Source organism: Carassius auratus, unplaced genomic scaffold (genome assembly GCF_003368295.1).
Source record: "Carassius auratus strain Wakin unplaced genomic scaffold, ASM336829v1 scaf_tig00013598, whole genome shotgun sequence".
Classification (NCBI taxonomy): Eukaryota; Metazoa; Chordata; class Actinopteri; order Cypriniformes; family Cyprinidae; genus Carassius; species Carassius auratus.
Window position 1 is genome coordinate 82,059 of NW_020524419.1, and position 15,167 is coordinate 97,225.

General features: G+C 36.6%; 1 protein-coding gene across 4 annotated transcripts in view; it reads left to right on the plus strand.

The window, feature by feature from the left end:
• Positions 1-15,167, plus strand: part of LOC113074072 (serine/threonine-protein kinase LMTK1-like) — a 47,896-nt gene that overhangs the window by 18,505 nt on the left and 14,224 nt on the right. For 2 of the 4 annotated variants that reach the window (XM_026246781.1, XM_026246783.1), the window contains exons 2-5: positions 2,856-2,989; positions 10,014-10,170; positions 14,681-14,760; positions 15,028-15,146. In XM_026246781.1, coding sequence (XP_026102566.1) covers positions 2,856-2,989; positions 10,014-10,170; positions 14,681-14,760; positions 15,028-15,146 — 490 coding nt within the window. Of the gene's footprint in view, positions 1-2,855; positions 2,990-10,013; positions 10,171-11,333; positions 14,517-14,680; positions 14,761-15,027; positions 15,147-15,167 lie in introns of those variants that run through there. The other 2 variants (XM_026246782.1, XM_026246784.1) reach the window with 2 other exon arrangements.

Below are 15,167 nucleotides of genomic sequence, written 5' to 3' on the forward strand. Positions count from 1 at the left end.
AATAAAAATAGTTCAGACTAATTAAAATTCAATGTTGACCCAATCTATATTTACTGTTGTGTTTACTGGACCATTAGCTTAGCAACATGCTAACACCAAGCTCTATTGAAATCTATTGTGAGTCGAATCAACCGTCTACCGTGCTGTTCGTATGAGGAATGCAATTTGTTTGATTTAGAGTTGCATTGCCGCTCAAAAGTTTGGAGTTTGGAAAGATTTTAGATTTTTTTATTTTTTTTTGCTTTTATTCAGCAAGGACACATTCAATTGATCAAAGGTGACATTGAAGCCAATTATAATGTTACAAAATATTTAAGTTTCAAAAAATGCTGCACTTTTGAACGTTGTATTCATCAAAGAATTCGGAAAAATTGCATGATGGTTTCCACAAAAATATTAAGCAGCAAGTAGTCTTTTCAGCATTGATAATAATGAATAATCACCATGTTAAATTGATTTATGAAAGATCATGTGACATAGAAGACTGGAGTAATTCAGCTTTGCATCACAGAAATGAATTACATTTGAAAATATATTAAAATAGAAAATGGTTATTTAAAATGGTAATTTCTTTTACTGTTTTGCTGTATTGTTACAGCTTTGGTGATCATAACAGTCCGAGCATAAAAAAACCCCATTAAAAGCACATTCTAATCACAATCTTTAAAATGGTATTGGATGACAATCTATTTAAGTTAGAAATAGGATGCTCCCTTTAAAGACAGCTGCCTTTGTAATTAGTATACAGCAGGGCACATTACTAGGTTTCGAAAAACAGAGCCCATCAGATTTCTGTTTTCTTGTATTTGTGTCTATACCTTTCATCCCATGACTATTTTCATTTTGAGGCACTGGCCTTCCAACCCGCATGACCCCGACAGACGTCATGTTGGGAGCACGGTGTCCACAGCGACATGTGTCAGCATATCAGCAAAACAAGCCACTTCCTCCATTTCAGAACACATGGCCAGTGTGGTGCAAAGTTTTGCAGATCAGGATGTTCATGTCCTTTTTCAACTGAGAGAGAACACATGCATGTGTCCCCTGCTGACAGCAGGATTACAGTGAAAGTCAGATTACATCTCACTGGTCCAAAATGTGACACCTGCCCCTGCGGTGTCCTTGTAATGACAGAGTGTGAAAAGGCCTAAATGCTTTTGGCCCGAGTCCCATCACTTCTTTATTTGCATACAAGTAATCAAACTGGGCAGCTGGGAGGCATGTTTAAACAGCCTCAATTTTACATCAACGGAACAATTCAGATTTCACCCCCTACTTTTTGGGAGATAATCATTATCTGGTGCCATTTTGCCAATCTCTGCTCTATCTAGTGGGTACATGTCAGTGTAATTCTTATTCAAGCTAACAGGTTTATGTGTTCTCCCACTCTTCAGGTCGTTCCTATGCCTCTGAATTATTATGTTCATGAATAATCTTTTCAATTTACATTTCATGACTTTTTGTTCATATAATGCTAGAGTGCTTTATGCATGAGTCTTAAAACCTTGAAATGGTTTAGCTTCTATTAACACAAGCTCAAATATTTTCATGTTTTACAAAAAAAATGTATAAAAGTAAAGTAAAAAGTAAAGTCATGCAACTGGGGTGTAGCTCATTTATAACCTAACTTTACATTTTTACTTTGGATAATTGTGTTAAGTATTTAAAATGAATATGTTGTTTTTATGTATGAAGATTATTTTGATAAACATTTAAGAATAATACATGTTTTTTGGTCACAGAGCTTATTTTCTACATTAATTTAAAAGCAGATGGAAAATCCTATTGTTAAGGGAAATCTGTGATACAAACTTCTAGATTGGCCTACAAAAATACGCCATCACTGCAGTTGTCTATTGTATGTCTTTAGAAGACTTGTGAGACAGGGCACATGTTGTATTGACTTTCATGGAATTTCATTGGGCACTTTTTTGTAATCTTTGTAGTTCGGCAGTGTGAATCACCATTCACTTCAGTTTGAGAAAATAATCAGCATTTTTGCCATCCTGTATTTTGATTGCCAAAGGTGTGTGAAAAATAATATTGCTTTTATATGGAATATCCCTTAAAGATCGCATTATATTTTCTCAATATACTTTAGTAATATTTTCAGCGATATTCATGAATACACAGCTCCTTTGCATACCTACACATTTCCTGAATTTGCTTTGACATCCATAACCTTGTCTCTCACTTCATTAACTGATAAATGGTGCAATTTGCGTTTCATTCTGAATAACAAGTGAGTCATCATCTCATATCTAGGTTTTTTAACCCTTTACTGTATCATCATACAGAATGCATCTCAGTGATTCACCGCAACAAGGTGATTTAAAAGCAGATTTAGCTTAAATTATCCCTGGTTTATTCATCTTCTTTCATGGACAAGTGATCTGTTCAAATGTGATGCCCACCAAATTAAATTACTGACCGCAGCCACATGCTTCATTCTCTTATCAACTTTTAATAGCTCAGGATAGTCTCGTCATTCATAAAGACAAAGAGATTATGATAAGTCATTTTCTCTGTAATGGTTGTCATGGATTTTTATATGGTGTTTTAAAGTTTTTATTCATGAAGTTGGCAAATTTTCTTATTTTCTGTAGTTTAACTTGCGCAAATTATTATTATTTTTTGCCTCAAGACTAGTACAGTACAAAGTAAATTTTGATTTCAGCCATACATAAATTAAAAAATAAAAAAAGAATAGTTTTTTTGCTTCGGATCTGTTTATGCACTAGAAGTTACATAAGTGACACATTTGACCTTAAAGCTTTGTCACTGACTGTTTATGCACTGATGTCTGGGGTTTGGAGAGCAGAGTTTGATGCTAAATGACTGTTTGTGCACCCCAGGTGGCTCCCCGCTGAGTGAGCTGTCATGGCCGTCCTCTCTGGCGGTGGTTGCTGTCTCCTTCTCCGGCCTCTTCACGTTTGTCTTCCTCATGCTCACCTGCCTGTGCTGCAAGAAAGGGGACATCAGCTTCAAGGTGAGATCTCAGTCCTCATTAGTCATTTCATCCATCAAAATGGCCCTCCAAATTAAAGGAAGATGAGAAATTAACGTCTTCTCCAGCACCTCATTCTCATTTCTTTATAGGCTCAGTTCACATAGTCATTTTTACAACAACCTAGAGTATTATCATTTTTGTTTGATTTCGCCTTGTTTTTTTCACCATGTCATTCAGCCTGTTAGGTTGGATTTGTCTTTCTAGTCATGTACACATGTACCAACAGAGCCTCACAAAGAATACGTCAATCTTCAGCACTTTTTTCTTCTTCTTCTGCAAAACACAAATGTCTTTGCGTTCCTTTTTTACTTCAAGGTTTAAAGTCTCCATTCTCTTCTGCCCAGTTTATGTTTTATCTACTTCTGAACTGTGTATTCTTCAAACCCATGCTAACCTGAAGACAAATGAAACAATATGTTAGACTGAAGCATCATAGCACAATTAGTCTGACTAGTGACTGTGTTTTTTTATAGACTGTGTCCAAAACCTTGTCAGATTCTTCCTTAGACAGCATTTCCTGATCCAAAGCTGTTTGAAAGGTTGGCAGGATCTTGTCTCTAAAGATTTCTTGCTGAAGTCAAAATCTCAAGCAGTATTACGTGTATCCTTTGTGGAGATGGCAGTCTCAGTGAAGATGGTGGACAAAGCAAGATAAATCATTATAAATGTAGTTCTAAGTCATGCAACATAAATTCACTGATGAAAAAAAAAAATACTGTAGAGACTGCAGATGCACTGATATCAAAATCCTGGATGATAATTACTTTGATGCTATGATAGAAATGAAAACTATTAACCCTTTGGTTTGGATACAGAAAAAAACAGTAAAACAGTAAAAACTACAATAACTCATTTTAAATGCTACGATTTAATTTAGGCATCACAACACTAATGAAAATGGATTCATATTGGGATTTTCTAAAGATTACCTTTAAAAGTGTTATTCGTATGAATGTTTTCAAAGTATGTAGAATAAAAAATCAGCCAGTGTAAAATACAATAAAAAGTTTGAGGCCAGTAAGATTTTATTTTATTTTTATTTTTAAAGAAATGAATACTTGTATACAGCATGGACACATTCAATCATTCAAAAGTTACAGTGAAGACACTTACAAGGTCACAAAATGCTTATATTTCAAACAAACACTTTTAAACGTCTGAAAATCTATAATAGTTTCCACAACATTTTTAAGCAGCACCATTATAACTAATGTTTCTTGGGCAGCAAATCTGCATATTACAATTATTTCTTGAAGATCATGTGACACTGGAGTAATGATGCTGAAAATTCAGCTTTATGTTAACAAAATGTATTAAAATACAAACAGTTCTTTTTAATTATAATAATATTTCACACTATTACCATTTTACTGTATTTGTGATGAAATAAATGCAGCCTTGGTAAGCATAAGAGAAAAAAACATTTACAAATCTCACTGATACCGAACTCCCAAACTGTATTGTTTATCCAGTATACGGAGACAAATAAATAAACAACAACAACAACAAATGCATGGCTTTCATTTCAGTCAGGATGCTGCATTATAAGATCGCTGCCCATTTAGGCAGCACTGCAGCTCAAACGGTTTAGGAACAGAGCCATAGCATTTCTTTGTGAAGTATGGCACATGTAAACCCAGCACGGCTCTGATGCATGGGTCGATTCAGCTCAGGTGGCTGAAGACTCTGCCTAATAGAAATAGGCTTTGCTCAGCAAGAACGAAAATTAGAAGGGAACATGGATGTTTGACAGAGATATGAACAGACGGGGACAGAGGGATAAGTTGTTATCAGATTTAGTTTGGCACACACAGTTGAGGATTAATGGATCAGAATAAGCGAGCTGTTTATGTGCACATGCACTGCAGCAGTGGGAGAATGGCACATCAGAGGAAGCATCGCAGCACACAGATACAGGCCGTGAATAAGCTGCTGTAAAGCCGTGTTCATGGACTGCCTGTTTTTAATAGGATCGTCTGCTCTAAGTGACTGTGAGTGGGTGGATGGTTTGTCCATGTCTGTCCCACACTGGGCTGTCTGTGGCAGACTGTGAAAGTGCTTCTAGTCCAGGAAGTCACAGTGGCGCAGATAATTAGCATGGCATTTGGTGTTCTGCGGAAATCACAGGGATGCCACCCTGTGGAAATCTGTCCATGTTTGTATGGCCGTTCAGAGAGAAAACAAGCTGACCCATATAGACTGACCTGGAGGAAGGCAATGGAAAACATGGTTGAGATTGCTGTTATATTTGTTGTTGTGTAGGATTTTCTTGCCTTACTTGCTCTTTCTCAATAAGACATATTATAAGCATGTAACTGCCTGCATGAAGAATTCACATTAGTTCATTCTAAACCTAAATGTGACAACCAAACAAAAGTGATAGTGAGGGTGTATTATAGGCCTGACTGTGCCTATGTAGTAAACCTTAACACAATTGTAGCTACTTAGATAGATACTTCCCACAACAGGGAACTTTCATAAGTCCAAGAATTGCAAACAAAATAAAATGCAACATTGATTTTGACTAATTAATTAATTTAAATGTTTATATAAATAATACTTAGACTTGTAGAATATCATTTTTCTGAATAAAATGTGCAATAGTATAGCTCCTGAATAATATAATATAATATAATATAATATAATATAATATAATATAATATAATATAATATAATATAATATAATATAATATAATAAAATGTCTAATTTTGACTACTTATCGCTAATAAATTAAGCAAAATATTCATTCACTGATATGTATAATACACTGAAATGGGAAATTATTGATATATAATATAATATAATATAATATAATATAATATAATATAATATAATATAATATAATATAATAATATAATATAATGGACAACATAATTTGCACACATTACTGTTGTGCCTAATTTGAACTAATAAATTAATCAAAATATATATATTGTTAATACAGTTTGATCTCAGCTGCTAATATAATGAATAAATTTAATCTGATCTAATCTGATCTAATATTATTATTTATATACAAAACCAATACGGTATTCAGGACCTGAATTGACATTTAAAAGGCAATTTAATTTTAAATGGTGCTTGTACCACATAAACCATACCATGGCAGTACCATAGCATATTTTAGCTGACTAAATCTCTCAAATATTGCTCAGTAACTGAACAGAAACAAAAAAGTGTAGATTTAACTGACATTACCAAAGAGTGCATGGCATTGCTGCAGCATGTGGGGCCAGACCACATCTCTCCATCCAGATTTCACAGTCGTGTTGGTATTAAATGTGACTAAAGCCTCTTTAGAGATTGTGTGTATTGTGAACGAGCCCCAGCCCCTCTTTCACACACACGCTGCTGATGGAGTGAGACAGCTGCTCTTCCTGAATGGAAAACAGCCCTCGCTCCCCAGCGCAGTGCAGTGAGTGAGCTACAACCATTGCTGGAGTCTAATTGAAATGAGTTGGCTGCTTTACACTGGCGTACTTTTCATCAAGATGCTTGGGCTTCTTATTGTGCATTTGTTGAGAAGAGTCTGACTGTATGGCTGCAGTCCATGGTGGTCGAACATCCCGGGCCAAAATCAAACTGAATACTCTCTACTATCTGTATGTCAGTACATTTGCCAGAGTAGATTTGACTAGATCTCTTAAACAGTTAGACCCTGCTGACAGATGCCATAACTACACTGAAAATAGTCTCTTATTTGATGAGGTGGAGAAGAATTGTTCATTATGATCAATCTGTCATGCTGTCTTCTTAAGATTTAAGATTGAACAGACTGTCCTTCTCTCAGAGTCAGACTTATCAAAATTGTATTGGCATGTATTAAAACAAATTGTATTAAAATGTACTATATACGATTATTTACTTACTGTACTGTTAAATAGACAAGCTGAAATGAGAAATGAGACACAAAAAAAAAAAAAAAAAAATTTTTAAATACCTAATACAGGTACCCATAACAAGAAAAAAAATATTTTAAACTCACCAAGACTGAATTTATTTATATCACAACAACGTAACATAATAAATAGCATAACACTGTGAAATATTATTACAATTAAAATATTGAAAACATATTTTTGTGTAAACCATGAATGTGTTTTTTTTCCAGGATTAATATGCACTGAAAAAAAAAAAATCTGTTTAGAAACAATTTTTGCTTGCACTTTATTTTAAGGTGTCCTTTTTACAGTGTAATTATATATTTAAGATTTGAGAAATATTAATGAACTACGTGTTTTGTACTTACTATATGGTTAGGGCTAGGATTTATTTTAGGTTTACTTGCAGGTAATAACATATAATTTATTGCTTTTACAATATTAAGTACATTTAACATATGTAACAAACACAACTTAAAATAAAGTGTTACCAGTTTTTTTACTTAGAAATCGGTAGTAAATTTCACCATTAATTACAAAGAAATGTAAGTAATACATCGGATTAATCATGCAAATGGAAGTAGGGATATTATCTTCTAAAATGTACAGCAATAATCTTTGTATATATTTGCAATTTTGAAAAATCATTTTGTATAAAGTTAAAAAGAACACCATTTATTTGAAACAGACATGCATCAAATTATTGCATCTGTCCTGAATACAAATATTATTTTCTTAAAAACCACAAACTTTATAAGTAACGATAGATGCTGCCATGTCTCTCACTATGTTTCAGAGGAAATATAATGAACATCTGTAAGCACAAATGGTACAGTAGAGAGAAGCAGGTCAGCATTTCCCAGCCTCTCATCTTATCCTCTTTATCCCAGCATGCACATAAAGCAAGAAAACCAATAGCTCACTTCAGGTTAAAGTTTTTATCAACTGCTGTTGAATAAAGATAAACTGCTGCCTCCAATTCAAATATGTCCTGTTAGCACTTTAGTAATGCACACATAATGCATGAATAACACATTGAAGTATGAAATATTTAGATGGACTGTGTGAATTAAGTAAATTACTTTGCACCCTCAAGTGGTTCTCAATGATATTGCATCAATTTGCCTCCGAGCCACATCCCACTCCCGATGATATACACCACATTAGCAGATACAGTTCAGTCTAGATCTGCTCTTACAGCTGTTTTACATTCAACGTGGAGAAGGAAGACTACATTTTATAAATATCTTACTCAGGACAGTACTAAATAAAAAATAACATGCATTTTGTATGATCTCTCTTGTTTTGTAAAAAATGTTCACATTTTCACAGATTCTGCACGGGGTTCCCAAACTATCGCATGCCACTGTATTATACAGGAAGCTAGTCCCATTCCTGAAAAATAAAGAAATGGATGTTTTTTTCCCTTCCTCAATAAATCCAGCAGATAAGAGATGTTGTCCATTGCACACAAAAAAACCCCCGACAAGTTTATGAGGATATGCAGGCAGAGAGAATGCTCTATTATAAGTAAAGACAGGGCTTCTAGTCATGGACAATATTCATAAGTGAAGAACTGGCTTGCAGGAAGATAATTGTATTGGCCAAAGCTAATAGCAATTTGGAATTTCATTACATAATTTTCATTACAGTCACACAACAGATGCTCACAACTGCTTCCACAACTCTCTGTCAACAACAGTACTGGTTACCTACTAACTAACTACCACGAACTTCAAATGTGTTCAAAAATTTGTTAACCCCTCTAAATCCTGAAAAATTCAATCTAAATTCATTTAAAAGATTTTCCTGTAAAATAAGCATTTTATCAGGTTCCTATTTGTAGTTTTTGGTAATTTCACTTTAATGCTTATTTGTATTGACATTGAAGTGAAATAACATACAGTAAACAAAAATGTTCAATATCAAAAGGCACTTAAAGGGGTTTTCATATGAACTCTTCTAAAACATTTGGTGCAGTTGCTGATATTTAAGTATGCAATTATGATTTCAGTTTGTAAAGGTAATGCAAATCAAAGATATTTTATGAGTATAACAGGCTACTTGCATAAAATGCATATAAATATCAGATGTCACTTTATATCTCCTTATAATATATCTTAGCAAGATGAAATTTAAATGCTTGCTTTTATGATCAAAGCTCTGTGGTTTTTATTGCGGGTGTAGTTTAATGCAATGCAATGATGATTGAGAGATGAACTAATAAATGTTTCTCAAAAGCCACGACCTGAAGGAGGGCATTTTTACAATGACAATAAAAGGTCTTTCACTTGCTAAAAAGTATAAACTATCAAACAGATGTGGATCATGTACTGCGAAGTTTTGATCATGTTATTTGTGCTTTGAATATGATACAGCAGGCCTTATAGTTTTTTTCACCTTAACATGTACAGTGAATAAAAATGTAATGTTTTAATCCTGTAATTTATGTAATTTAAAGTAAAATGCTGTCAAATGTATGTTTTTTTTTTTTTTTGCATGTAAAAACTATGAATTACTAGTAAGAAACGGTAAAAGGCCATTCCTAGAAGCTTTCATTTAGTGCTTTAGTGCTGTACAACTTACACATGCTAAATAGAATTAATTAAGACTACTGGTTATTAATATATAATATTACTTACTTCAAATGCAAAGTAGTTCTGCACCCTGTTTACTACCCAAATCCAAATTCGGATCAAATACAGAATTGAATTCATGCTGGTTATGGCACAGATTCAGTACAACAATTCCCCAACACAGATGCTCAACAATAGTCATAATGTGCGAATATGAGCCAACATGTGGAGCTGTGGGAGCTGGATAGGTTATTGGGTCCAAGCATATGATTGCCTAATTTCCGAAATGTGGCATCCAGCATTCACAACAAAGAAAATCCCACATTAGAGGCTTTCATCAGCCATCACGCTGTGACAAAAGAGACCATTCAGATTTCATATTAATTTCACAGTGTGCATAAAGTAATAGAACTGATATAAGACTGCAGACTGCAAATAACGATGCTGAAATTCTGCTTTGCATCACAGGAATAAATTGCATTTTCAAAATATATTACAATAGAAAGCATTTATTCGAAGTTTCTGTGTGCTTTTGTTCCCTGCAGGAGTTTGAAAATACGGAGGGGGAGGAAGGCCGAGCTGACCTTTCCACTTTAGCCTCCCCCAGCTCTCAGAATGACCCCGAGGTTTATATCCTGCCCCTCACGGAGGTTTCACTACCTGTGTCCAAACAGCCTAGCAAGTCATGTAAGAATCTGCACGATTTGTCATTATTTATTTATTATTCACAAAAGGAGGTGTTTTGAATAATGCAAAGATTTTTTTTCTCCATGTTTAGAAAATGCCAAGCAATGAAAGGGATATTGAATGCGTGCTGGTCATGTGATTCATGGTGGCAATCATTAGGAGGCATGTTTTTAATGGAAAACATGATTTAAATGCTGATTTAACAATGCCTGTGTTAACTGTGGTGTTTATAGTACATAACTGTAACACATTGCAATGCTGGTTGCATTGTTTCATTAATAAACAATACAGGAAGTGAAGTGCCACACTATGCTGATGTGTGTCCCTCACATTCCTAATGGCCTTGTGACAGGAAGGGTAAACAACAGGACTATGCCCATTGTGAACGGATGGTTCCGGAAAAAGAGCAGTGGCCTTGTTTATGTTCTCACAGTGCAAAGAAGGGTGGAGAGCGAACCGTCTCTGGAAACAGAACACACGTTTGTCAGTTGCATAATGCGTGTGAGACAGCCCCAGAGGACTCCTGGCATGATGGATGCATGTGAACTGGGCTGCAGAAAGGGAAGGAAGTTATCAATGCATGGAAGCACTGGAGAGTAAAGATGGAAATTAAGATGTTTTTAACAGCAATATTAAAACAGATATGAAACAGATGAAGTGTCCGAAAACCAAATCAGCTGTACATTTTCATCTCTTTAGAAGATATTGATTTCTTAGTAGTGCTTTCCAAGGCAACCAACAAAGGGCTTATGCACATATTTTAGGTTGAAAGTTTTGTAAAACACATTACCTATCTAGAAAAGTTTGGGTTTTTTGAAAGAAATTTTTTCAGCAAGACTGCATTATATTGATCAAAAGTGACAGTAAAGACAGTAAGGTTATAAAAGATTTCTATGTCAGCCCAAGCCCAATATATTCGGGCATCTAGAGATCGAGTCCCAGCTTGCGGATAATTCCCTTCCTGTCTAGGTACTGTCCTGTTATGATACAGGCAAAAAAAGCCAAAAATAGCTCTTCTTTTGAACTTTACTTTCATAAAAAAATCCCAAAAAAATTATTACAGTTTCAACAATGATAATAATAATCAAAAATGTTTCTTGAGTAGCAAATCAGCATATTAGAATGGCTAAAAGCATATATATATATATATATATATATCACACACATTCTAAATATATCCTAAAAAATATCCTAACAAATTACATGTCCATATAGAAGCAGAATGACCTCTATTACCACCTAGTAACCACTTAGGACACCCGAGAAACTGCAAACCAATGCAGAAAACCTTACCAGCTACATAGGAACACCCTGGCAACCGCTCAATATGCCTGGCCACAATGGCAGCAAGTTTAACACAGGCTGACAACATTAACAGGTTCTTCAGAATTTATAAAAATCTACTGAATCTACTACAGTTGATTTTGCATCAAGTCAAATCCAGTCACTCGGTGGCTGACTGTGTGGAATCTGGAGGTGGAAGAAGCCGTGCAAGTCAGGTTTTCTCCCTATGACTCACGCTCTCTTGTCTGCGTAGCGCATCAGGGGAGGGTGAGGGAGACAGCGGGATGCTGGCTTGAAACACAGGCACGGATTGGACAGAAGAGTTTTAGGAGCCAGCCAATAGCCTCTGGACTGTTCGTCGCCCGTGGTTACAGCCATGTGATTGGTCCAGGTGTTGCAGAGGGAGAGGGTAGCACTGAGTCCTTCGTTGAGAAGGCCTCGGTCATGGTTAAAACGCTCCCTTTCCATCCTCCCCCTCTTGTTGTATTAATGCAAAGAGCCAGAAATGAACACTTGACTGGTTCCTGGTGTTTTTTCACCTCCCAAACTACATTCACAGGTTTTCATTGACTGCGACATAAGCTTCAGTCTGGAAGAGGTTGAACAGGGAGAATCAGAGAAAGAGGGGATCACATTTATGGCCCTAAAATGCCTACTGCAGACATTTTCTTTGTGCTTATTCATGTAGCTGTGACTTTTATTCAAAGCAGCTTACAGAGCGTTTAATGCAGATTTCTCAGCTCCGGCCCTCAAGGTCCACTGTCCTGCAGAGTTAACCTTCATCAAACTCACCTGTCTATAATAACCTTGATTTGCTGGTTGTTTAGGGTTGAAGCTAAACTCTGCAGGACAGTAGACCTCGAGGAACAGAGTTCAGAAACCATGGGAACTGATCCCACAATCTTGTCATTACTAGCACCATGCTTGACCAGTTGTTGAGCTATGCGAACAATTAATACAGTATATAACTCTATGTCACTTTATACAATAGTAAATGCATACATCCCAATATAAAGTCGAATCCGTTTTCTTTAAATTAAATATTAGTAACTTTTTCCATTATACAGTAGATAAATTATTCCATAGATATTTTAATTTTAATTTAAAGACATTTTCTCACATACTTGAGAAAATAGCGCAGATCCATGAATGAATGTTTAAAATAAAATTAAATTGAATTAAAGAGTAATAAATGTCAACCGTGCACAGTTTTCTAGGCGCACAGCTGCATACACATGAAGCACGCACATTTGTTTCAGACAGCGCGCGAACACCGAATTGAATCCTCTGAACAGACACATACACATAAAATTAAGTCAAAATACCCGTCTCGACAATTATTCAGGTAAACACAGTTATGTCTCAAGTAAATGAAAATAGCTGAGAAAGAAATGGGATATGTGATGTGTATCATTATATCAGATCCGTACATCAGGGACAGTGGCCTATACATACTGCTGCTTTCATTAATGACCATCAAACAACAAAACAGTTCTCTTGTCTCTTTAATTATGTAAACTTTCTTAGTTAATCTAGTAGTATTTACTGTGGTATCAAAGAAGTACTTCGCTTTAAGTAATAAATGGAAACCAAGTTAAACTGAATAATTGTTCTTTTCTTGCTGATCCAAAAAAAGTATCTGATCCATGGGTCAAAAACTGTAATATAATTTGAACAGTGAGATCATCCGTGACCACTGAACAAGTATATTATGCACAAAAAATATTGGCCGATATATCGTTATCGATATTTTTTTACTCCCTAATATCGTATCCGTATCGGCCTCAAAAAAAATAAATTAAAAAAAATCTAGTAAATACTGTTATTACGCAACCCTGTTTAAGTACCATGCTACAGTAGTTTCATACCAGAATCAACACCAGAATCATACATATATCACCAAATCACAAAATTTGATGTACAGTATTTTCTCTTCCAAATTGGAAGTTCACATAATATAACTCATCTTAACACATGTGAAATCCCCTTATCCATTTAAGTTGGCAATTTTACTCTGTATGAAGTCTTTTGTCGACACATTAAGTAGAATTTCTCTTCTAGTCAGTGTGCAATCGTAGACCAGCCTGGACTTTCTCGTGCAAATATGCTGCGTTTTAATGCATTTTTAACATGGCCCAGGGCTGCTCTGGGAATGCCAGGAGTGGGACAGGAATGCACAACTCACAGATTCCACAGAAATCATATAAAAGGCCAGTTCAAGTCTGCTGAAGAAAAGAGAGATAGTTGTGTCAGGAATGGGGGGGTCAATGCTGTGACAATCCTGGCTTTGAGCGGCAGAGAATGGGCTGTGTGTCTTTGGCTGGTACTGGGGTACCAGGCGCTGCTGCTCTGTGGACAAAAGCCACAATGTAACTGTGGCGGGGAGTGTGAGGGGCTGGAATGAGAAGCTTCTGGAACGCTGCAGAGGAGGAGAACAGTTTAGTGGATTAATACAGGGATGGGTCTGTGAGGCGCACACACGCACACTGTGAGACCTGCTGGTAGCGCAGGAGGAGGTGTGTGGGGGGCTCGTGTTAATGACAGAGGTCTTTCTGCTGCTCACAGTGCTTTATTTGTTTACAATTGCCCCATAGTCTTGCTGAGACAGACAGAGGGAAGGGGGCAGAGGAGCGAGGGTTATTATGTGCTCATGGCATTGCTTGAGTGAGCAGACGCATTTGGCATGTGCCGAGCTGTGCTGCGGACAGACGTCCAGATCCTGTTGGGACACTTGGCACTTTAAACACCGATCTCAGCAGAAGCCCCTTGGTTTCCCGCAGCTTCAAGTTGAGTTGGCTCCAGCTGTGAGCTCCAGCGGTGTGTATTATGGGAATGTTGTGGGATGCAGTATCTCAGCGCGAGGAGATGCGCTCTGTCTCTGGGAAGGTAGACAGACAGGGCTGCTTTCTCAGCTGTCCGAGGGCTTGGAGGGTTAAACCCCTGGCGTGTGAATGGAAACATGGAGAACCGGAGAAGAACGGCACCTTCATTATATGGTTAATTGCCAGACAAAGAAAGCCACTCTTCGTCCTTATATTCAACATCCAAGCTTATCTGAAGAATCATGATGGTTCAAGGTGGGACTAAAGTTGTCAAAATTTTTGTGACAAATTTCTTTCATTTTAAATCCTCCATGCGGTAGTTTGAGATAACCATGGTTCTTGTGGGTGTGCCTCCCTGGATATTGCTCATCCATTTATACGCCAATTCTGAATGTATATTGTCTCTCTGTTTCCCTCAGTTCAGCAGCTGAAGTCTACAGATCTTGGACGCCACAGCCTCCTCTACATCAAAGAAATGGGACAGGGATGGTTTGGCAAGGTGAGGCCTTTTATAACTCAACAAAAATAGACCGTAATTTGGTGCTGAGAAAATAGCAATGTTTTTTGAGTACCGTACTCTCAAGGCTGAATTTATACACAGTACAGTGTACGCATTATGTTGCCGTAATCTCTTTATGAGCTACCGTTAAACAAACGGTTTAATTTTAAATGCACACCAAGTGTTCACTCTTTTTAAACCGGGGCTGTCAGTTTCACAGGAGGCAGGTGTGAGCCATGTTAATGTGCGGTTTGGGCTGGCTTTCAGGTTTTGCTGGGCGAGGTGAATGCTGGACTCAGTACCACACAGGTGGTGGTCAAGGAGCTAAAGGCCAGTGCCAGTGTACAGGAGCAGATGCACTTCCTGGAAGAGGTCCAGCCTTACTGGTACACATCTTTCCTCTTATC